General features: G+C 37.1%; 1 protein-coding gene across 5 annotated transcripts in view; it reads right to left on the bottom strand.

Annotated features, from left to right (window-relative positions):
• NRK (Nik related kinase) overlaps nucleotides 1-23,314 on the bottom strand; it is a 142,410-nt gene that overhangs the window by 31,899 nt on the left and 87,197 nt on the right. For 3 of the 5 annotated variants that reach the window (XM_008272834.5, XM_017349989.4, XM_070066760.2), the window contains exons 10-18: nucleotides 17,543-17,621; nucleotides 16,344-16,519; nucleotides 14,816-14,879; nucleotides 13,226-14,396; nucleotides 9,537-9,644; nucleotides 6,627-6,694; nucleotides 4,421-4,515; nucleotides 1,897-1,994; nucleotides 178-542 (exon numbers count right to left, since the gene is read on the bottom strand). In XM_008272834.5, the coding sequence (XP_008271056.2) occupies nucleotides 178-542; nucleotides 1,897-1,994; nucleotides 4,421-4,515; nucleotides 6,627-6,694; nucleotides 9,537-9,644; nucleotides 13,226-14,396; nucleotides 14,816-14,879; nucleotides 16,344-16,519; nucleotides 17,543-17,621 (2,224 nt within the window). The remainder of the gene's footprint in view (nucleotides 1-177; nucleotides 543-1,896; nucleotides 1,995-4,420; nucleotides 4,516-6,626; nucleotides 6,695-9,536; nucleotides 9,645-13,225; nucleotides 14,397-14,815; nucleotides 14,880-16,343; nucleotides 16,520-17,542; nucleotides 17,622-23,314) is intronic. The other 2 variants (XM_089324192.1, XM_070066759.2) reach the window with 1 other exon arrangement.

Here is a 23,314-nt window from a genome sequence, read left to right on the forward strand (position 1 = left end):
TGAAAATTTAAGTGTTCTGCATTAGAAAAATTTAAAATTATTGAAAATAGAATAATGTACACATAAACAAGTATAATTCATTCACTTTCTTCATAATAAATTTTAAAAATGAGTTAAATATTCAAATAATTCTGAAGTAATAAAACATAGATTCTAACTAAAAACAGAAAAACCAACCTTGGCCAAATAGGAGCATCATTGCGATTATTCGCTACATCACCAAACTCATCAGTGTTGTCCTGACCACCATGGCCCTTGCGGACAAAATTAGCCTGATCAAACTGGTTATCCAATCCATCACGGCCATTGGCATGGTCATAAGTATCTTCATAAGCATCATTAGAATCACCATCATCACCTTCTGTACCAGCACCAGCATCATAGAGTTCAACATAATCACCATCCTCTTCAGGTGGCTGAACGACAGGTGCAGGAATTAACCAATCATTCCGGAAGATTTCAGAGAGTGCATTATAGCCCACCCATTCATTTGTCAAGTATACGGGGGGTGATATTTTTCCTACTTTAAATCCATCTGGAACCTGTGTGCACAAGAAACATTAATGTAATCTCTAGTAAGCCTTTCGTTTTTCTTCTACATTGGAAAGATCCCAAGCTCACAACACTTTAAAATATATTTTCAATAGAAAAAAAAAAGGTTCACTCACTAGATAGAGTCAATATTTTAGTGATGATGAGTGCCAAAACCCAAACATCATACTGTGATTGTTAGTGGCTTTTCTAGATCACACAGGGAAAAATTTACTCACTTTATTTCTTTATAACCATACTTGTAGTAGGAGGAGTAAACACTTGCTTTTGATGCTAGAGAATAGAACAGGTGATTTGATGCTCTATGGATATAGTCACTTTTGCTTTTGTATTATCCCTTACATTTGGGATCGACACATTATTCTTGAAATTGATATGTTAATTTCTCAGCTCTGGTTTTACATGTCATAGATTGTCTTAAAGTACCTTAAAACACTTTTAAACAACAAATTAATATAAACCTACTTTTTAAGTGCGGTATGTGTGATATAGCAAGTTTTGGGCAACCTGGAATATATGTATGCAGGGTAGGATAGGGAAAATTACAAAAATAAAATTGGAATGGTCAGACACTGACAAAAAAGTTGGAAGACACTTTAAGGTTATACAATCTGAGGACATTTTAGTTTTCAGTAATGTTTTATTTTTATGTATTGCCTTTTCACCTAAGAAATGCTATTAAACAAAAGTATCTAAATGCTACTGTTCTCTTAAGATTACCTTCAACAAATAGCTCTTTAGCATTTCTCTCTCAAGCATGTTTTTTTTTTTATTTGACGGGTAAAGACAGTGAGAGAGAGAGAGAGAGAAAGAGAGAGAGAGAGAGAGAGAGAGAGAGAGTCTTCCTTCCGTTGGTTCACTCCCCAAATGGCCACCACGGCCGGTGCTACGCCAATCCGAAGCCAGGAGCCAGGTGCTTTCTCCTGGTCTCCCATGCGGGTGCAGGGGCCGAGCACTTGGGCCATCCTCCACTGCACTCCCGTGCCACAGCAGAGAGCTGGACTGGAAGAAGAGCAACCAGGACTAGAATTGGCACCCATATGGGATGCTGGCGCTGCAGGCGGAGGATTGACCAAGTGAGCCACGGTGCCGGCCCCTCTCAAGTATGTTCTAACTAGCACAGAATGGTGGAAAATAAAATTATCAATTAAGGGCTTTCTTATTTCAAATTTAATTTCTAGACTTCATATACTGCAAGCTAGCACAACAATGGGAATCTACAAGAGACTAACAAAAGAGAAAGTGAATCTCTTTAACCTTTCCTCACTCAACTGAACATGTATAAATGAAAACAAATCGAAAATTAAAAAAAAAAAAAACAAAGATGTTAAGACGCAAACCTACATGGACATCAATCAGCAACTTTTGATCAATAGTAGAATAAGGCGGCGAGGACTGGGATCTCCTCCCAGTCACAGGACTCTCTTCCTCAGAAGAAGATTCTGTGGAATATCAGAAACACATTCATAACAGCAGCGATTGCAGACATTGCCTTTACTTCTTTAGTAGGTACAACAGTTTAATTCATTGTTTTCCTTGCAGTCTCTGTAATTTCCTTTAGGAAGTATCACCTGGTAAATTTCCATGGAGCCAGGATTCCAATTTCTGTTTTGTTCCCTCTGGAGACAAAGATAGCTTTTCTGCTTGCACAATTAAGTGTACACTTGCTAAATACTTCTATTTGTGCAAGAAGATAAACATTATGCTGGCTGCCAGGTAGATCCATTTTTAAAAAAAACGAATGTACAAAGGATAGGACTATCTGGGAGTATCACTGGCTTCACGTACTAATTAGAAGAGAAAGCCCAATAGACGATATTAGAAGATGATAGGTTAACAAAACTCTTAACAGGGGAGTTGACTCTGCAATCCGCACCACCAATTTCTGCCAATGATATATCCTCAAGTAATTTCAACACAGTTGAACAGTGAATTACTAAAAATAGACAAAACATAATTGCCCTTTTTTATTAAAATAAAGCTGGGGATCTTTCTATACCACTGTTATACAATAGAATTTTCCGCAGTGATGAACACATTCTATATCTGCACTGTCCCTACAGTCGTCACTAATCACTCATGACTATTAAACATTTGGAATATAGTCAATGTGCCTGAGAAATTGATTTTTAACTGCATTTTATTTTCTTCCCTTGTTCTCATTTTAATAGCCACACGTTGCTACTGGTGATCATACTGGACAGCTCAGCTCCACAGTCCAGGTACTTTCATTTCCAATGCACATTCATCTGATCTGCAATTCTAGCTTTTGATACTGAGTTGTGGTAAGGTAAATTGCAACTGTGGTGAGAATACAGCAAGAATATTTAACAGATTCAAAAATCAGTAGGTCTAGATTAGTGTGCTTGGAAAAAGCTATTGAAGGAACACTGAGTTCCCTTTTGATTGTTTCTATGTGCTTGGACTGTAATGATAAATACTACTACTCCTCATTTATTTTCAGCCTTGGTTTATATAACCAGAGAGCAGACACAACAACTCCAAAAATGAGGTATTTGTAAAACATTGCTGTCATCTGAGAGCATTACACTGAACATATCTTACACTTTGAGTCCCAATCTCCTGGTGCTGTTATACTTTTGTCACTTATTATTTTTCTGCAGAAAACCATTTACTTTCAAGGCTTTTGGTGTGCTAGCATATCAAATAAGAAGTCTGGGTTAGTACTCTGAGATTTTGAGGCAAATCTGTAGCAAGGTGCTCTGATTTGCTCCATAATGAAGCATGTAATGTCATGAGAACCTCAAATGGTCTACATAGCACCCATAATCAAATCATTGACTTTTAGAGCTGAAAAGTTCACTATTTTTTGCACAGATATTATTCCCTTCTCCCTCTAGTTAACATTCATGACTGCCTTGGGACCTTATATGAAATTTCCTTCAAGTTCTAGTAAGTTATCCCACTGTTAGAAAAATTAGCCCTCACTGAACTAGAAAGATAAGTTTCTGGAAAAACAAACATTCTTCAGGTTATTCTTCACTCACTCTTATTTGTCACAATATAGTATTTCTGCTCAGGAGTCACTTTACTACTACTACTACTACTACTGCTACTTAGGAAGAATAAGACTTTTAAGATCTTTCAATATTCAATTTTTTGAAAAGTTCATATGTATTCTTTTTATATAACTGGCATCGTAGTAAAATCTGTATTCTACATTATTATAGATGGCTCAGGAACTCAATCAGGCATTATTCCTTTACATAACTCACCAAATTTGTTTAAAACAGCTTAATTCCAGGTTTTGTGATCTAAGGCACAGTTTTGGTTTTGTTTATTCTAATGTTTTACAAATCTGTAACTCATTTAAATCTCTCAAATACACATTTAAAAAAAATAGTTGTTTGCAATTCGTATCACAATTTGTAAAGTTAGTCTATGTGATTTGATTGATTTATTTTTTTATGTGTTCTGAGTGAAGTCATCAGTTTGTAACTACTGGATATATCATATTTTGAGATCACGAAATAATATATAAAACACAATTACTCCATCCAATATTCTAAAGGTTGCTTATAAATGTGACTATTGGAGAGGCCTTGTTCAAGCTGTTTTCCCATTTTTTCTCACCTAGTTCAGAAATCAAATAAAGTTGACTGCCTTGCCTCTCTAGACACATTCCTAACTACCACCCAAAGAAAAGCAGAATCCAGAAAAATCGTTTTCCATTTGTCAAAGGTCAACCCCAAGCACACAACTGCCAAATCCAGGGACCTTCTGCTTCTAATCCTGTGTGGCTTCCCTAACACTGCTGATTTTTTTCCTTCTTTCTTGACTTCTGAAATACAAGCTGATAAACATTAGCTTTGTATTTTGACTGTGGAAACTTTATGCTCTGAATCACCTGATGCTGCTGGGCAATTTTCAGGATTTTGTGAACTTCTTTCTCTGTTCTCAATGGGCTTCTCAGCTTCTTCCAGAAGAGACAGCTGAAGAACACTAATGAAAAGACAGAAAAGCATGTGCGATGCCCTCACATTCACAAGGGGAGTGTACAACGCAACATAAAGACCAACAAACAGTTTTGCTTAAAATATAGCTAGATATCAATCTGAAAGGAAGTTAAGCTTAAATGATATTTTCCAGTTTCCATTTTCCCCAACTTACTATTTTATCTAGAACATAGAAACAACAGCCAATATATAGGAATAAGAAACCTGTTTCCATGTAATATATGTTTTCTTCACATACTGTATTTCTTAAAAAATCCTATAAAATTTCTCTAAGCTAATATTCAGATAATATTATTACCTGTATAGTACAGCAATAACCAGAATATTACAGTGCATGCGAGTATTTTAACATGATCAAATGTGCCATTGTTAAGCCACATTCTACTATGATTAACCTGATTTTAGATGCATGGGGTTAATATTTTATGTCCTCTTCCAGAGGTACATAGATAGATGAATGGACATGAAGGGTACAATAGTTTTACTATTCAAATTTAAAGACTATCTAGAAAATTGATCTGGATCATGCTACTACATTTTATAGCTGCTGTGGAATTTTTATATGGGAAGGAATTTGGCTATTGACTTAGACCTGGAGCAGACAAAAGTATTTTCTATGGCCCAACATTTCAGGAAAGACTCGAGCTTCATTTAAATTAATTTTTTTAAGTTTATTCATATTTAAAACCAACCTATTTGCTATTGGTGAACTCTGAATCCCTTCTATAAAGTAATTAATCATTCCTAGTTTAACACTAGGATTAATTTTTATATAGTAGATTTTATTAAAGTTATCTTCCAAGATATCAAAGACAACTACTTAAAACTATTTTCTTCCCTTTGAGGTCAGAAGGACCATGACAACTCATTCATTGAGTGCTGAGAAAAAGAAAGTTCACAGTCTTCTTTTCCACTTTTTTCAAGGCTTCTGTAAACCAGTAAAATCTGAAGACATAAATATATGGAGTTGTAAAAAATTACTGAGGTAGGAATATACATACTGCATAATATCAACTGGATGCCACTGGACCACATGGTCTAATATCTTGAATATAGTGAGTACTCAAAAATATTTATTGATGGCTGGCTGAATGGATTAATCTGAGTCCTCTATACTGTGAGCTGGAGTTGGAGAGGATATGATTTTTGAATGATATCTATTTTAAAAGTTGGACTTCAAAAAACACGTTGCACACTTCATCTAAAATATGGAATATGACTTTTGAAGATAACTGAAGATGATCAATACAGTAATGATCAAAAACTCCAGTGGCTGGTATTGATATTACATGTTATATTTTATTGCTATAATATTGAGCCTGAAAGTTGATTTTGACCATAGGTAATTTTCAGGCTTGCTCATCTGCTACATTAACTTCCGAGTTCAGGGATAATATGTATTTGTGCTTTATTATGCAGCACATACAAGAAAAGCCACTTGAAAGTGCATGTCTTTTTATCTACTATAATTAATGATGTAACTCTGTCAAAGAAGTCATTGTCATTATTTCTCTTAAAAAGACAGACTTATTTGCTTCTTTTAAAAAGGCAGATTTATTTATTTACTGGATAGGCAGAACACAGAGATTTTCCATCTGCTGGTTCATTCCCCAAATGGCCACAATGGCCAGTCCCAAGCCAGGTGCCTGTAACTCCATCTGGGTCTCCCATGTGGGTGCAGGGGCCCAAGCACTTGAGCCATCATCCACTGCCTTCCCAGGTGCATTAGCAGGGAGCTGGCTTGGAAGCAGAGCAGCCAGGACTTGAGCTCGTGCTCATATGGGATGCCGGTGTTCCAGGCAGTGGCTTAACTTGCTGCACTACAATGCTGGCCCTCATTTCTTTCTTTTCTTATTTTAATTGTGACTCTCACCAGCTAATTCTCAAACTACATGACATAGTGAGTGGATTATGTCCAAATGTGAAACATTTGGTTAATGGATCTTTGCAGTTAAGGTTTTAAATGTGGGTCAATGATGCAAATGCTGATATTCTAGTTCTGACATTATAGAGAACTAATATCAAGGAAACAAAGTTGAGTTTTCCATGTGATAATTAATCATGAGTAATTTGAATATAGAAATCAGAGATACACACCTTGAAGAGAACTTGACACGGTGTGCACGATCCTGGTTGCAAGGCACAGACACAGAAGCCTCTTGGACCTTAAAGACACAATGTAATATTTTAGTGGAATTTGCAATCATGAATACTTCTGAGTTATTAACTTATGGGAAAATACTTTTCTTCATATATATTTTCCTAATAAGCCAATTTATAAAATATGTCTTTCATAAATATGTGTGTACCTCAAAAATTCCTGGAAATGTGATAAGCTTATTCTAGTGCAAAAGGTTTTTTAAATCCATGCAGTTTTTTCATAATACACACTTTCTGTGAACTTTTTCAAAGACTCACTCTACATCCTATGTTCATAATTATTTTCTGTACAATGCCAGATCTGCCTATCCATAATTTCTGATATATTTTTTAAATTTTTGTATAGGAGTGGATTCTGGAGAGAATATAATCAAAGCTACTTATTTTATTGTTGAAGAATCTGTCACCTAGAGTGGGACAATGACTTTTCTAAGAATTTTATACCAAGTCCAAGGAGCATTTAAAATCAGAATGCAGGTCTTGAAACTCCTAATTTAGTGTTCTCTCCATGTTATGACATCGCTTTTTATATCAAGTCCTAATGTCTCACTTGCAATTTAAAAATTTAAGTTCGAAGTTCTCCCTATTTTAAACTAACCCTAGATTTTCCATATTATAGATATCATTGAATCTCTCAGGAGTCAAAGCTGTCCATCTTTAAGTATGGTTTTTTTTTCATGTTACAGTTCATCTATACTGTCTTAATCAATATTCTAAATGACTCCACGTAAATTAATTTGGATGTTACTATTATACACTCATATAATACACCAAAACTTTCAAGAAAAAGGAACTATAATGAACCAGCTTCCATCATGGGGCAAAGTTACTTTCTGCCAACACTGGTAGACAGAGCCATGAAGTATTGTCTTGCCAAATTGATATCACAAAGTTTGTACTTATAACTGACTTTAGCTGCTTAAAAAAAGAATCATTCTGACATGCAAGAAAGCAGTCACATTAGATTCTTTAAGAGGGAAATTTCAATGTGTTACACTCTTAAAAAATATCTGTATTTTCATGCTGATAAGATCACTTTGAAGTTTCTAAAAAACTACCTAGCCTCGGCACACTATTTTTTTTTCAATGAGATAACTGATCCAGACTGTCTTTATGTCCTATCAGATAGGTAGGTGAGAAATTTAAAATGTTAGTATTTTATATTTTACAAATGAGTGTTTCCAAACATAACCAGGTGTTTCCCAGTATTCAGGATAAGCATCTATATGACTTTTTCTGCTTTTAGTTCAGATAACTGGCCTCATACTGACCCAATCTAGGTCTCTTGGTTTATGAAGCTGATCTCAGGAAAGTTTCTGATACTTGTAAACCATTCCCTGCTTATGGTAATAATTATTACCTGAGAGAATTAGCAAAGTCAATTACTAAGGCAGAGAGAAAGACATAATTCTTCTTCTCATTAAATAATATAACCCAGCTTATGTCCCTTCTGCTAATGGTTAATATGGATAAAGCAATACACTTTATTATGCCCTTTGGAGGACTGTTAGCATCCAGGGGACTACATTTTAAAGGGAGAATTGTCTATAAAAGTCTTAATAGCAGGCCCCTGTGAAGCATCCAGTGTTGAGCAAGTGATTCTTGACCCACCATCAATAAGGCAAGAATTTGACTTCTTCACATACTTATCTTATCTCCCTTGGTGACCAAGAGAATTTTTAGCTAGTTGGCTATTAGAAATGTGACCGTGGTGTTGCTACCTTGTCTGCACAAAAACTTAACCTATCTTTCTGACCTCACCAATGTATGTGATAAATAAGCCAACTTGGACACTACAATTGACTTAACTATTCCTGTAAATAAGAAAATCAACTACAGATGAAATGACCCACACCTATATCACAAACTGAATCCCAGAACAGAGACATACAAGGGAAAAAGATACGTGAAATTGTGTCACAAACTAAACTACTTGCATTTCTCCTGGACAGTACTTAAGAAATTATTGACAAACTCTGGTTATTCATACTATGGATGTCTGTTAGACATTTTATTTTTAATGAGTAAAGTAAGCCTGTCAACTCAAGGAAAGAAACTGGTGCTATTTGTTAGCAATAATAAAATTAAAGTTTTTTAGGTAAAAGTAGAATTTTAAAGCCCCTATCTGCTACCAAGCACTTGACAGCTTATAAACACTAAACATTTCTAAAGAAATTGATGGTGATATTAACAATGCTGTTTTTGATACTGAATAATGAAATGTGTAATCACTTGAGAATACCTATGTGCACAGAGAATCATATTTTCCAGTTTACCAATGCATGAACTTAAAAATCATAGGACATTGTAATGAATTTTAATATTACCAGCATTACCACATTTCATTAATGTGATTTTAGATTCTTTGTCTCCAGTTTTATTTATTATCAAAGAATATCCACAATTATCTGAAAAATCTATACAAATTCCCCTTTATTAACACCTATATGTAAGAAACCAGCTTTGACTCATATACCACCAACAAAATAACATATGACAACAGATCAAATGTAGAATAGGACAAGAATCTGGCTATTTCCATTCAGCAAGATAGATTAAACTGATCTGCAAAAAATGTAAAACACTGTCATTCTAAACTTTTTGGAAAATATAGTTGGTCTTCATTAAAAACATACAGTTTTACTACTTTTTAAATTCATCAAAGTTTTAAATTTTTATCTTGATTCTGATAAGCTAAATATTGGATGACATAAGCCATATAATAAATAAAAGCTTTCTGGAGTCCTCAATGTTGAAGAGTATAAGAAAATCCTGAGACCCAAAAGCTTAAGAAACAGGGTTCTAGATACTTATTAATGTCAAAGAAAGCCATATTGAGAAATTTACCTCATTTCCTTTAGGATCTGCATCATCTGGCTGTAATGGTTCTATTTGAACTTCAGCCTGAATTGAATGAAATACTTCATCATTGTCTGATGATTCATCTTCTTTGTCCTTTGAAACAAACAAAAAAAGAAAATAGACATTTTAATTGCTAAAAATCAAATTATAGGAAGAACTCCAACACCCTAAAATATAACTTAAAAGAATAATTTCCAAATATTAAAAATTGTTTAAACCACTAGTTTCTAATAGTTAGTTCTGGAACACTGTCAGAATCTGAGGAATTCTACAAACTGTTCACTGAAAACTTCATATAGACACACATATTTGTATATCCCTTAAGGGATACAGCTGACATGCCAATGCTCATTTACAGAATCCAAATTAAGAATCTCTGATCTATAGATTGGACACTTGGCCTACTGGTTAAGACACAAATTATGAGGTTGGCACTGTGGCACAGGTTAAGTCACTGTCTATGATGCCAGCATCACATATGGGCACTGTTTCTAGTCCTGGTTGTTCCACTTCCAATCCTGCTCCCCAGGAATGTGCCTGGTAAAGCAGCAGGAGATGCCCCAAGTATCTGAGCCCCTGTCACCCACATGGGAGACCTAGAAGAATTTCCTGGCTCCTGGCTTCAGCCTGGTCCAGTCCTGGCTGTTGTGGCCATTTGGGGAATGAACCAGTGGATGGACGATCTCTCTTTCTCTCTCCCTCTGTAACTCTGCATTTCAAATAAATAAATAAATATTTAATAAAATGACATAGATTATGATGTTCATGTCCCACATCCAAATGCCTGGGTTCAATTTCTGGCTCTGGCTCCTGATTCTAGCTTCCTGCTAACATGCACCCTGGGAAGCAGCAAGCGATTACTCAAGTAATTGAGTTCTTGCTACCCACATGGGAGATCTAGATTGAATTTCCAGCTCTCAACTTCTGCCCAGCCACCTCCTGGCCATTGTGGGGCTCTGGGGAGTAATTCAACAGTTCAACAATTTGTTTGCTCTCTCTCCACTCTTATCTTTTCTGTCTCTCAAATAAATAAAATTAAAAAAAAGAATCTCTAGTCTAAAGCTTGATTAACTCATAAAATAACTCCCACATTTAGTAAGTTATTATATCTCCAAACTTAGGTCCTCTTGAGCAGTGGAAGATCAATAATAGAGTGGTACGATATTTCTTCCTAACTAAGCTTCAGGAGTTCAGGAAACTGTTGCCCCCTTTAAGCCAATCAATATTCTTCAACTCAAAGAGGATAATACAAATGCGTGTATCTTTTTCTGCTGGTGAGTTGAAGCACTCATATATGTCTCTATACTCTAATAAAATTTCAGATATTTCAAAAGACCTATGACCTTGATTACAGAATCACTAATTTGCTTTCCTTTATGTTTTCTTTAAGGATCACACTTAAAGATCCTAAATACCTATACAAAAGCCTAGGATCATTTGCAATTAGTATTTTTAAATTTATTTTTAATTATATATTTTGTTTATTTGAAAGAAAGAGGGACACACAGAGAGAAACAGAGAGAGTTCCCATCAGCTTGCTCACTCCCCAGTCAGGAGTACACCAGGCTGAAGTGAGGAGTTAGGAACTAAATCTGGGTCTCCCATGTGGGTGGCAGAGACCCAACAACTTGAGCCATCACCTGTTTCTCCCTAGGGTGTACATTATCAGTAAGCTGTGATGCAAAGCAATTGTAGCCAGGATTAGAAATCAGGCACTCTGATACAGGATGTTGCACCAAACACATGTGCTCCATTCACTATTATTTGTTGATATATATTATTTTAGAATGACTACTCACATATATGTTTAAAACAATGAATGGCAATGAGTAAGTTTCATGCTGTTAGTATTATGAGTATTTTGGGAAAAATAAAAGCCTTTTTCACAAACAAAAAACCTATTAGATCTAATTGGTTACCAGGGCTCACTGAGAATAGTTATTAGCATTTTAAATGTCCTAAATTCTGCCAACTATCACCATTCCAAACTTATACTTCCCCTCTCCATATGTTTTCTTTCTCTTTGTATCACCCTCTTTTGGGAGGAAACTAGACATCCATCCCCTTTTGGGCTTTTCTCCCCTTCTCTTTTTACCTCTTCTTATATTAAAACATGTCAGGGAATTAGTATTTGTTCAATTGGCTCACTGTGCACAAAACCAAATAATTCTTTATCTTGATATTCAGACAAGGTTCATTTGCAACTACTTCATCAATAATTGCTAAGTGAATGGACATGAATAAGTGTTTAATTTAGGATCATCCTAAGGATTCTTTTTACATAAATGGATGCTGGACAGCATTAGAAAATAACAGCTCTCCTAATCTTGTCCAACCGTATTAATTTGCTGATCAAACCCACAAACTCTTCATTATCAGATTAGTGTTGCCAGATTAAATTTGACAACTCCAATCAATTATACCCACTAATACGGGAGGATTTTGACAGAGTAAAGTGTTATTGACTGTTCCTAAATAAGATAGAGGTTAACATATTTTACTTCACCTTTCAAAAGTATGCAGAGACCATATTATACCTAGTTTCATGTTCTGTGCAAGTGTGTCATTGCCTATGTAAAATTAGGTCAATTTGCTAAGACAAGTCCAGAACATGGTAATTATATACAAAAAATTTTGTAAACATTTTTCCTTCTCTTTTTAACCTTGACTTAAATCTGATTTTCAAAAATGAGTTCAATTCACTCAAATAGTATAATTCAGTAGTCTATGAAAAGAAGGAGCAAATAAACTAGTTTAGAGGTTAGAGGAAGTTTTTGTGCTTCTTTTTAATGAGTTTTTGAAAATTTAAATTATAAAAGCAACTTTTAAAGATTCAAAATAATCCCATGTCTGCATGATGTCCTTTTATTAGAAATAATAGGGACCGGCGCTGTGGCACAGCGGGTTAAGGCCCTGGCCTGAGGCGCTGGCATCCCATATGGGTGCTGGTTTGAGACCTGGCTGCTCTGCTCCACTTCTGATCCAGCTCTCTGCTATGACCTGGGAAAAAAGTAGAAGATGGCCCAAGTCCTTGGGCCCCTGCACCCATATGGGAGACCCAGAGAAAGGTACTGGCTCCTGGCTTCGGATCAATGCAGCTCCAGCTGTTGCAGCCATCTGGGGAGTGAACCATCGGACGGAAGACCTCTCTCTCTCTCTCTCTCTCTCTGTGCCGCTCCTTCTCTCTCTGTGTAACTCTTTCAAATAAATAAATAAATCTTAAAAAAAGAAATAATAGGTAGAAAAATAATAATAAAGCTACTACACTAACTATAGAGATAATATTGACTACTTGCATCATGTAAAAAAAATTTTTCTTAGTCACAAGTTTCTGGAATTTTTTTTTTACTAAATCTCTGGCCACAAGAAATATTTCTTTCATTTGGGTTTTTTTTTCTTTCTTTCTTGTTTTATGTATTTATTTATACAAACAGAACAGATTTCATGTATTTCATATATACAATTCTAAGAACATAAGAATACTTCCCATCCTCCACTAAATAAGGAACTCAACAAGTAGAAAGCAGAAAGACCACTGTTCTGCAGGAGTATGGGCAAGGGCTGTGAACGATAATCACATCTCAAGATGTCAATTTCACTCATACACAGAGGCAACATGGACATGAACTAGCACATTTTCTCTGCAGTTTGGACTCAATATCGATTATTCTTACATTTTCAACTTGTCTCAGTTCTTCCTCATGCTGATTGAAGATCTCTTCCCATCGGCGCTGACGCCTTCGCCTGCGGGTTTCCCCATCTGAGAGTTCCAGCTCCTCAGCTTTCCTTGATGACTTCGCCCTGAACCTCTTTGGTGACAGTCGTTTGGCTAGGGCCTGTCTTAGACTGGAAACTTTAGATTTTTTCTTCCGTGCCTGTTCTGGTTGAGAGTAAAATATGTTTGCCGACAGGTTTTCCATCAGGGTTTGCAGTGGACCAAGTGGCTTGGAGTTGTATGAGTGTGGTGCTCGAAGCAAGTCTCTGGATAACCCCTCTATCAGTGCCTGGATGGAGCCAACTGCCTGCGGGGGCTCTAGTGCCCAGGCCTGTGCCTGAGGTACCCCCTCTGTTTGCTTCTGCACTGGAATGAGCACCTGAGTGTCCAGATGCAGGGGCAGCAGCACATGGTGGTTTTGTGAAAGCAGGGGCAGAAACACCTGGGCATGCACGCGTATTGTCTCAGGTTCCTCTGCGTCAGGCTCTGCCTGTGTGGGCTCCACAGCCTGTTCTTGTACCTCTGCCTCTTCTGGTGCCTCATTCTGCTCCAGCTGCTCTTCAGGTACCTGGTTCTGTATCTGCTGTTGTTCAGGGGCCTGGCCCTGCCGTTGCTGTGGTTCAGGCACCTGTTCTTGCCCCTGAAATTCCTCTGGCACCTGGTCCAGATCTTGTGGCTGTTCTGATATTTGGGCCTGGCCTTGAATCTGCTGCTCTCTTTTGGGTACTCTGGCCTGTATTAATAGAGGCCTGGGTACCTTACCCTGAGCCTGTAGTGGCATGAGCACCCGAGCTGCCCGCCGTAGTCGGGGAGGCGCCCTGATATGCATCTGTAGAGGCCTAGGTGCCTTCACCTTACCCTGAGCCTGTAGTGGCATGAACACCTGAGCTGCCCCTTGTAGTCGTTGAGGTGCCTGCGCTTGCCTCTGTAGAGGCCTAGGTGCGTTCTCCTGAGCCTGTAGTGGCATGTGCATCTTGGCTGCCCCCTGGAGTTGCTGAAGTGCCTGGACCTGTGAGTCTTCTTGATCAGGTAACCATCTCGGCTGAGAGGGTTCTCCATGCAGGACTCTAAGTGGCCTGCATCGGCTGCTGGTTGGCAATCTCAGAAGCTCATGAGTGCAGGAGGGTCCCCTGAAACAAACAAGTGATGATCATACAATTAGAATGTCCAGTGCAATGGAGCCATTCTGGGAAATTCTCTTTTTTTAAATGGATAGTCTCTGTAACAATGATATTTTCAATAATTTTGTATTCATCCCTGTAGTGCTTGAAATATCCCTTTTTATTTTTAATAAAAAACTTTTTATTATTAATGTGTTCTCTTATTAATGGAGTCTGATAATCTACCTGGATCATTCTGTTGCCAGGCATTAAGTAGTAGTAATAAAAATTTGTTCTCAACTTTTCCATTCAATATTTCTTGAAAAAAGATCTGTTATTTGGTATATCCAAAAGTATTAAATATTTCTGAGTCAAAGGCAACAGTATGGAATCAACTGCCCCAAGTGAATTGCTATTATCCAGTTATATACACCATTTATCTAACATACCTGAATCTTTTTATAGTGTAATGTTCCTTAATAGCTTCTTCTCTTTCAAAGATCAGAGGTATCCCTACATATGAAAAAAAAAAAAAACACAAAAACTATAGTACACATAAAGTCAGCAGAGATGCATGCAATCAATCTTAGTGACTTTGGCCCTTATTAATGTTCAAGATGTAGATTTAATTCCCTAGGGGGAAAAATACCTCTCCAAACACATAATTGATTATTGCTGTGGACAAAAGTCTAGCTGCTAGGCCCACTTTTGCATTGCCTGCAGATTAAATTTTCTGGGCAAAGAAAGAAACTTTACCAAACTGCTTGTAATTCTAAATTAGAATAGATAATAAGACAAGAGAAACTCTGAACAGCTAATGTGCCTGACTTACAGCTAAGGGATCTAAATATGAGGACTGCATGGCTTGGGACTGATCTTTAGTCTTTTTAATGAGAAGGTAAAAATCTCAGTTCTGGGTTTCACACTTAACACATTTAAAACATCCAGCTTCTTTCCTTTCACCTTTGCCATTATTATTGACATATAAAAGCTTTAAAAACAGAAAGTTTTCTTTCAAATTTCTTATAGTAGAATGTCTAGGGCAACTATATTGACATCGTCAGTGTAAGCGCCATGTAGATGAGAGTTTTCCTGCAGATACCATTCTGGAAAACTCGTGCCTCTGGGAGTTAGCAAATTAGTAGATGTGTGGTTTTCCTTCACCCATTTGAGAACTGGCTGGGTTCTGTGATGTACATCTGGTAACTTCATCCCCAGATGTAATAAAATCATCCTACTATTCCTCACCTCTAAACAGGACACATCCAGTTACCCAGATGGCAGCTGATGGAAGGATGTTTGTGATCTTGTTCAGCTCCCTCTCCTTCACTCCATTTTTACCCTCAACCTTGCTGTGATCCCCCAAACTAAATGTGGAATATGCCACAGAGCCTACATAGTTAACACTTGCCTGGATTTGATGAAAATCCATCCCATTATATTGGATATAAATAGAAACTTGCATTCATTTGTTTATATTAGTCCCTTTAATTAAATCTTATAGTTGAAGTTAGTATAGTACATAAAATGAGCTTTATATCATGCAGAAACATTACTTTAACATTAACAGTCCATAAGTGGTTAATTACAAACCCACTTATCTTAGTGGAGTCAGTTAAAAAATAAGCCGAAAAACAACCATAAAATATAGGGTTTTTTTCCGTTTATTTATATTGTTTAATTAGTAGCTAGCTTAAAATCACCAAATCACAAAATTCTATTTGAGGCTTTCCAGGACTTTGTAGATATAAGCACTTGCCATACAAAACTGGCAACAGTGAATAACCTTGTATCTACACATACTGAGGCAAGAAGGAATTAAATGAGCAAAAACACATGGCATATTATCAGAAAAACTAAATACAGAAGGCCTCAGTATTTTTACCTTCCACATAATTCATAAACAAATACTCTTTTTCTGAATACAGTGAGTAAATCATCTATCATTCTAGTAAAATACGACTTGACAGAGTCTACCTTTTTTCTGTCTTTTTTTGATGATTGCTGTAAGATGCTTCGTCAATGACTCAACAACATGTCGCTCATTTTTGATATTGTGAACAAATGGGTGATGAAGCATGTTTGCAGAAGTAGGACGGAATAGGAAGTTTTTTATCATGCATTTTCCCATGAAATTGTGGAACTTGCGGGACCTAAAAGAAAGGAGTTGAAGGAATGAAGACATTCGCTGGCCTGCGACCTCTTCCCGTCCCCAACCACATGGCACTGTGAAGGTCTTATTTCTGGGGAGAGTTGCCTCTATTTCTAATTGTCATTTCAATGAGCAAATATCCTACGGCTTGACAATACACATTACAGAGCAAAAAGAAACCACAGTCAATATAATTTTCTACCCAAATAATAGTAGAAACTTCAATGAGTTCAGCTGTACAGCTCTATGTACCTGGTAAAAATGCAAGTGATGATATATATGGCAATGAAATGCTTGATGTGAGATATAATACACACACACACATACACACAGCCAATGAGGCAAGATTTGTCAGTCCATAATGCTCATAACTGTCAAGCCTGAATGTTTCCCTTGATTATACACAGTGTTAGCTTCAGACGCCTGGCTGTACCAGGACTAAGTAATCTTTTAAAATCGTCCCACGAATACAGTTGTGAGCAAAAAGGCTGAAATGTGTGCAATGGGTTAAACTGAATCACAAGGGAAAATGTCAGTAATCAAATCATGGTTACCAGTTTAAAGTACTAGATCAGAAATCTTCAGAGAGAAGGATCCCCACATTTACTTGACCCATAGCACCATGGGAAAACAAGTTCTCTGCCCTATCTCTGTGCATGTCTATGTGAATGGACCACCCAACAGAACTATATATTACAACCACTAACTGACTATCGAGGCACAGTAAGACACTGCACAAATGATGGGCAATTCACAATGTTACTGGGGAAAAAACTGAATCTGCCTTTTAGTGGCAGGACAGTAATATTGTCCTAATTGACTATGAATGATCTTACTTACTTGTAGCTAGCTAACTAGTTCTTAATGAAAATTGGTCAGTTAGATTTCCCTGTTAAAATGCTGGATTTTAGGAAACACTGTCCAATAAAGATGGTGAAGCAAAACTGATAAAATGAATTAAAACCTCTTTGCTACACAAAATGTCAAGTCAGTGTATTTAGGAGATCAAGACATTCATCTTTACCATCCACTGGATTTGACTGTAGGTGCAGATTCCCGCAAAATGACAAAAAGAGCTTCCAAGGGCTGAAGGTTACACAGAGCTGTGAAGGGAAATAGAGAATTTTAGAAAGAATGAGAAGGGTATCTGCAGAGCACTCTCCATGATCCAGAGGGGATTCTCAGTGTTCTTTTACATATCCTATTTTACACACATTAGGGGAGGATAGGTACAAAATAATGTACTTAAAGGAAAGGCTCATTTTATACACAAACATTGTCTTATATGATTCTAAAGTTTCATCAACACTGTGTGTAACAAATCAATAATAAATTAGACTACATTGTTTTTGAAATTGTGGTTGATGATTTTATCTGGAAAAGTTAACAAAAACTGGAGACAAACACTGATTGGTGTTTCTGTACAAGTATAGACAAGAATATGTAATTATAGAATTCAGTCAATCAAATTAGTAGCTAAACACAATAATACATAAAGAAGCTTGGTTGAGTAGTCTAGAAAGCTGAGAAGAATATATTTTGGGAGCTGAGAGTCCTAGAAAAAGAGGCAGTTTGAGTATAACAAACTGTGAAGAACATGCCTTCTAGAATAATATCATTTGGATACAAATACTGGCTTTGCCTTTGTGATCTTTAGCAACTTACTTAACCTTTATGTGTCCCAGTTTCTACTTCTGAAAAACAGGAAATACAGCAAGAACACCTTCCAAAACTTGCTGTGAGAATCAGTAAACTACAAGTCAAAGTGTCTGACATGTAGTAGGTGCTTAAAATATTTACTGTTCAAATCTGTGACAAATTACTGGGCATTCACTATGTTTTTCATAAACACAAGCATTCAAAGAAGTTATTCTAATATTGCTATTTGAACTGTCTCACTGGTTTGAGAACTCTAGGTTTTTCTCTAAGTTTTTTTCCTTAATTTTTATAATTAATATAAAAGGAACAAATTTCATATATTTCATATATACAAGTTTTAAGAGCATACTGATACTTCCCATCCTATTTTCCCTCCCTCCCTCACTCTCACCTTCCCTCCAACTCCTTTCTTATTTTTCTTTTAATTGTTACAATGACATACTTTCAATTTACTTTATAATCATAAGCTTAAGCATTCACTAAATAAAGAATTCAACAAGTATTAAGTAGAGAAACCACTATTCCTCAGGAGTATAGACAGGGATATAAACAATGATCAAATCTCAAAATGTCAATTTTGCTCATATGCATTAGTTTTTTTTGTACTCTGCATATTAGTTACTAAAATATGTATCTTAACATCCATACCTATATGTTTAATGCATAAAAGCCAAGGCATGGAATCAATGTAGGTGTCCACTGTGGATGACTTGATAAAGAAAAAGTGCTTTATATATATAGTGAAACAGTATTCACCCATAAAAAAGAATGAGATCCTGAGGCTGGTGCTGTGGCACAGCATGTTATGCCACTACCTGCAATGCCAGCATCCCATATCAGAACATCAGGTTGAGTACTGCCTGCTCTGCTTTCGATGTACTTGGGAAAGCAGTGGAAAATGGTCCTGGGCTAGTAGGTAAAGCCACAGCCTGCAAGCACTGGCATTCCATATGGGTGCCAGTTCAAATCTTGGCTGCTCCAAATCCAATACAGCTCCCTGCAAATGTGCCTGGTAAGCAGAAGATGGCCCAAGTGCTTTGGCCCCTGAACCCATATGGGAGACCCAGAAGAAATCCTGGCTTCTGGCTTTAGCCTGGCGCAAGCCCTGGACATTGTGGCCATTTGGGGAGTGAACTAGCAGATGGAAGACTTCTCTCTCTCTCCCTTTGCCTCTCTCTGTAACTCTGACTTTCAAATAAAGTAAATGAATCTTTACAAAAAAAGAAAGAAAGAAAATGGTCCAAGTACTTGGGCCACTGTACCCATGTGGGAGACCTGGATGGAGTTTCAGGCTCCTGACTTCATAGTGGTACAACCCTGGCCATTGTGACCATTTGGGGGAATGAACTGCATATGGAAGATCACTCTCTCTTCTCTCTATGGTCTCTCCCTTTCTCTGTCATTCAGCCTTTCAAATAGAAAAATCTCAAAAAAGAAGAAGATAGTTACATGCATTGTACTGGAGGGCTACATCACAGAAAGACAAATGCCACATATCTCACTTATTCTAGGGTACATCAATATGTTTGTGGACAAATGGAATTACAAGATAGGTTTATTTTGGTGCAAAACCCTTTGAAACCCAGGAATACATGGGGTCTTCAATAAGTTCATGAAAATGCATATTATGAAAAAATGATGTATACATTTCAAAGATTTTTTGCACCAAAGTAAACTCATTTTTAATTCCATTTTTCCATGAACTTTTGTAATACTCTGGTAAGTATAATCTAAAGTTGATCTTAAAGAAGTAGGGAACAGAACAGTGGTTACCAGAGCCTTGGAAGGGTATGAGGGAGAGAGGGTGGCTAATGGACACAGGAGTGCAGTTGGCTCTTCTATAGCACAGTAGGATAACCATGGTTGAGAGCAATTAATGGAATATTTCAAAAGAACAAGCAAGAATTTGAATGCTCCAAATACAAAGAAATTATACACATCTGAGGTGATAAATAGGCTAGTTACCCTGTTCTGAATGATTATTACATATTGATTACATATATTGAAATGCCATACTGTACCCCACAAACATGTACAATTACTATGTGTCAATAACAGTATATTAAAATAATTAACAATTATGTGCCTCATGTCACTTATTTCCTGTTATGTTTTGATGAAAGAAAATTGGCAGTGCCAAAAATCTCCAATCGAGATCCACAGCATGAACTTTGTTAAACACTACAAGTGTGACTTTTATGGGAACACAGTTTGATATTAATGACTCTTCATAGAGACATCCTTTCCCCACAATACATCATCAGGAGACCTACAATTCCAAACTGCCCTACAAACAAAAAGATAAAAGAATCTCCAGGATGATTTTATTGGGGTGATAAAAAGGCAACTGTTCAAAGGTCAAGCTTTGTTCTCAATTACACACAATATGAATTAATACAAGGTGAGGGCTTATAACTGAGGGCAGAATTAGCTATAAGCTCAAACAATAAGGATCACATTGGATTTTTTTTATTCCTTTACTATGCCTAGTAATTTACCAATTTGTGTCCTTTAAACATATTGTGAGATTGTACAATATGAAACAGTGTATATAAAGAGAATCGAAAATGAATCTTGATGTGAATGGAAGGGGAGAGGGAGTGGGAAAGGGGAGGGTTGTGGGTGGGAGGGACGGTATGGGGGGGAAAGCCATTGTAACCCATGAGTCGTACTTTGGAAATTTATATTCATTAAATAAAAGATAAAATAAAAAAAATAAAAAAAAACACTTGTCATTCACTTTATTGACAACTTTAGAGGTCAATTAGGTAAGTTTCATTAAGGAATAAGAACATTCCATAAAGGAATGGAACACAGGGTGGATACAAGATCTATGTCAACAGCAGCTGTGGATGGTTTCATAACTAGTCCAATTTTAGGAATGTTGGTAAGTGTCCTCTCCAGCCCATATCTCATAACACTGTCTAAATGTTAACTATTACAGGCCCAATATATCAAAATAGAAAACCTCCTTTAAAATACATATCCCTTAAGAGGCTGGGCACATATTAAGCTAGGCTTAGGCAGAACCTGATGAACTAATGTGGTTTATTCCCAATACATGTTGAGATCTGAAGGAATCTTCTGAATACTGAAGAAATAGGCCTCTTGATGGGACAAAGGTGAATTTGAATCATAAAGCACCAAGATAAAGATTGGCATGGTGTGTGAGAGAGGGATGCTGCAAGGAATGGAAGCGGAACTATTAAGTGAGGATCACTGACAATATTAAAAATAATTTATCCAATATCAGGGAGTATGTCAAAATGGGGAAAGATAGAGTACAGACTAAGTTGGCTTGTGCAGACTGCAAGGAAGGGGAAGTCAGAGAAAATTGTTGACCTTATCCTGCTTCTCTTCCAAGCAAAGTTTCACTTAGGTATTAAGAATAGAGAAGTTAGGGACAGCACTATGGCATAGTAAGCTAAGTCTCTGCCTGTGGTGTCAGAATCCCATACAAGCGCTTGTTCTAATCCTGGCTGCTCCTCTTCCATTCCAGCTCTCTGCTATGGCCTGTGAAAGCAGTAGAAGATGGCCCAAGCACTTGGGCCCCTGTACCCACGTGGGAGACCCGGAAGGAGCTCCTGGCTCCTGGCTTTGGATAAGCTTAGCTCTGGCCATTGTGGCCATTTGGGGAGTGAACCAGCAGATGGAAGACCTTTCTCTGTCTCTCCCTCTCACTGTCTGTAACTCTACCTCTCAAATAAATAAACCTTAAAAAAAAAAAAAACAGAGATGTTAGGAACCTCATTTATTCAACAGTAACCAGCCTATGAGATTCTGTTGTTTTATTGACTACTAGTATTCTGGTCTTGGTTTAAAGATCTTTTGGTTTGAATTCCACATTGAAATTGTGAAAGAAAGGGGCTGGTGCTGTGGTATAGCAAGCGAAGCCACTGCCTGCAGTGCTGGCATCCCACATGGGCACCCGTTCTAGTCCCAGCTGCTCCACTTTCGATCCAGCTCTCTGCCGTGGCCTGGGAAAGCAGTGGAAGGTGGCCCAAGTCCTTGGGCCCCTGCACCCACGTGGGAGACCTGGAAGAAGATCCTGGATCCTGGCTTCAGATCAGTGCAGCTCCAGCCATTGAGGCCATCTGGGGAGTGAAACAGCAAATGGAAGATCTCTCTCTCTGCCTCTGCCTCTCTATAACTCTGCTTTTCAAATAAATAAATAAATCTTAAAAATAAAAAATTCCATGAGAGATTTACCAAAGAAAGATCAAAGGAAGAGAATTTTACTATCTGAATTTCGGAGGTCACTATCGGATAACTGCCACTTTGGGAAACCATCCCCTCTGAGATGAGAATTATCATAACTTGGAGAATTTCTGCAGTTTATTTCATGCCACTCATTTCCATGTAAAGTTCATACTCCAGGAAATAATGGAAGGTGCTGAAAGAGAAATGTTTTAGTAGGGTAGCTATCTACATTTCTCAAGCCCAAACTTGTGCCATTCCAATTAGTTCTCCAGACAGGGGAGCCCTATTTTCTCTCCTTGTGAGTTCAGAACATCCTGGTGCTCACTTGTCTTTTCCAAGCAGCTTGCTTTTTACAAACCCTGTGCAAGACTCCCCTGCACTACTCTGCGAGTTTGTTCATCATCCTATTTTTTCTTGTAATACACACAGTAAAGCAACAAAAAAAGGTGAACCAAGAAGCACAAACCTAAAAAAGCACAGAAAGGTGATTTTTTTTTTGGTGAGGCACACTCAAAAACAATGGGAAAAAAGATAGTACTTGATTCAGTAATGCATCCTAACTAAATTTGTACATCAATACTAATATGAGCTACCATATTGTGAATTCAAGGAGAAAAGGAGTGTGGGAAGAAAGAGAAAGGGGGGGAGAGAGAGAGAAAGAGGAAGAAAGAGTAAAATTCAGAAAGAAGGAAGAGGAGGAGGTGGGGAGAAGCTTCTGCATAGTCTAACATAATTTAAATGTTTCCCAAACACATATAGTCAGGAGACTATATTCTGTATCATTTCCACTTTATATATGTGGCATATGTAAAGCTTTACATTTGAATCTTTTTAATCATTCAATTTATATTCACTCAACTTGGGTACCTGTAGTTTAGGAGCACTAGAAAAGAGCCAGCACCAATCAGATCTCCACAACCACCTTAGCTTTATCAAA

This window comes from Oryctolagus cuniculus, chromosome X (genome assembly GCF_051225735.1).
Source record: "Oryctolagus cuniculus isolate XC-2025 breed Fujian yellow rabbit chromosome X, ASM5122573v1, whole genome shotgun sequence".
Taxonomy (NCBI): Eukaryota; Metazoa; Chordata; class Mammalia; order Lagomorpha; family Leporidae; genus Oryctolagus; species Oryctolagus cuniculus.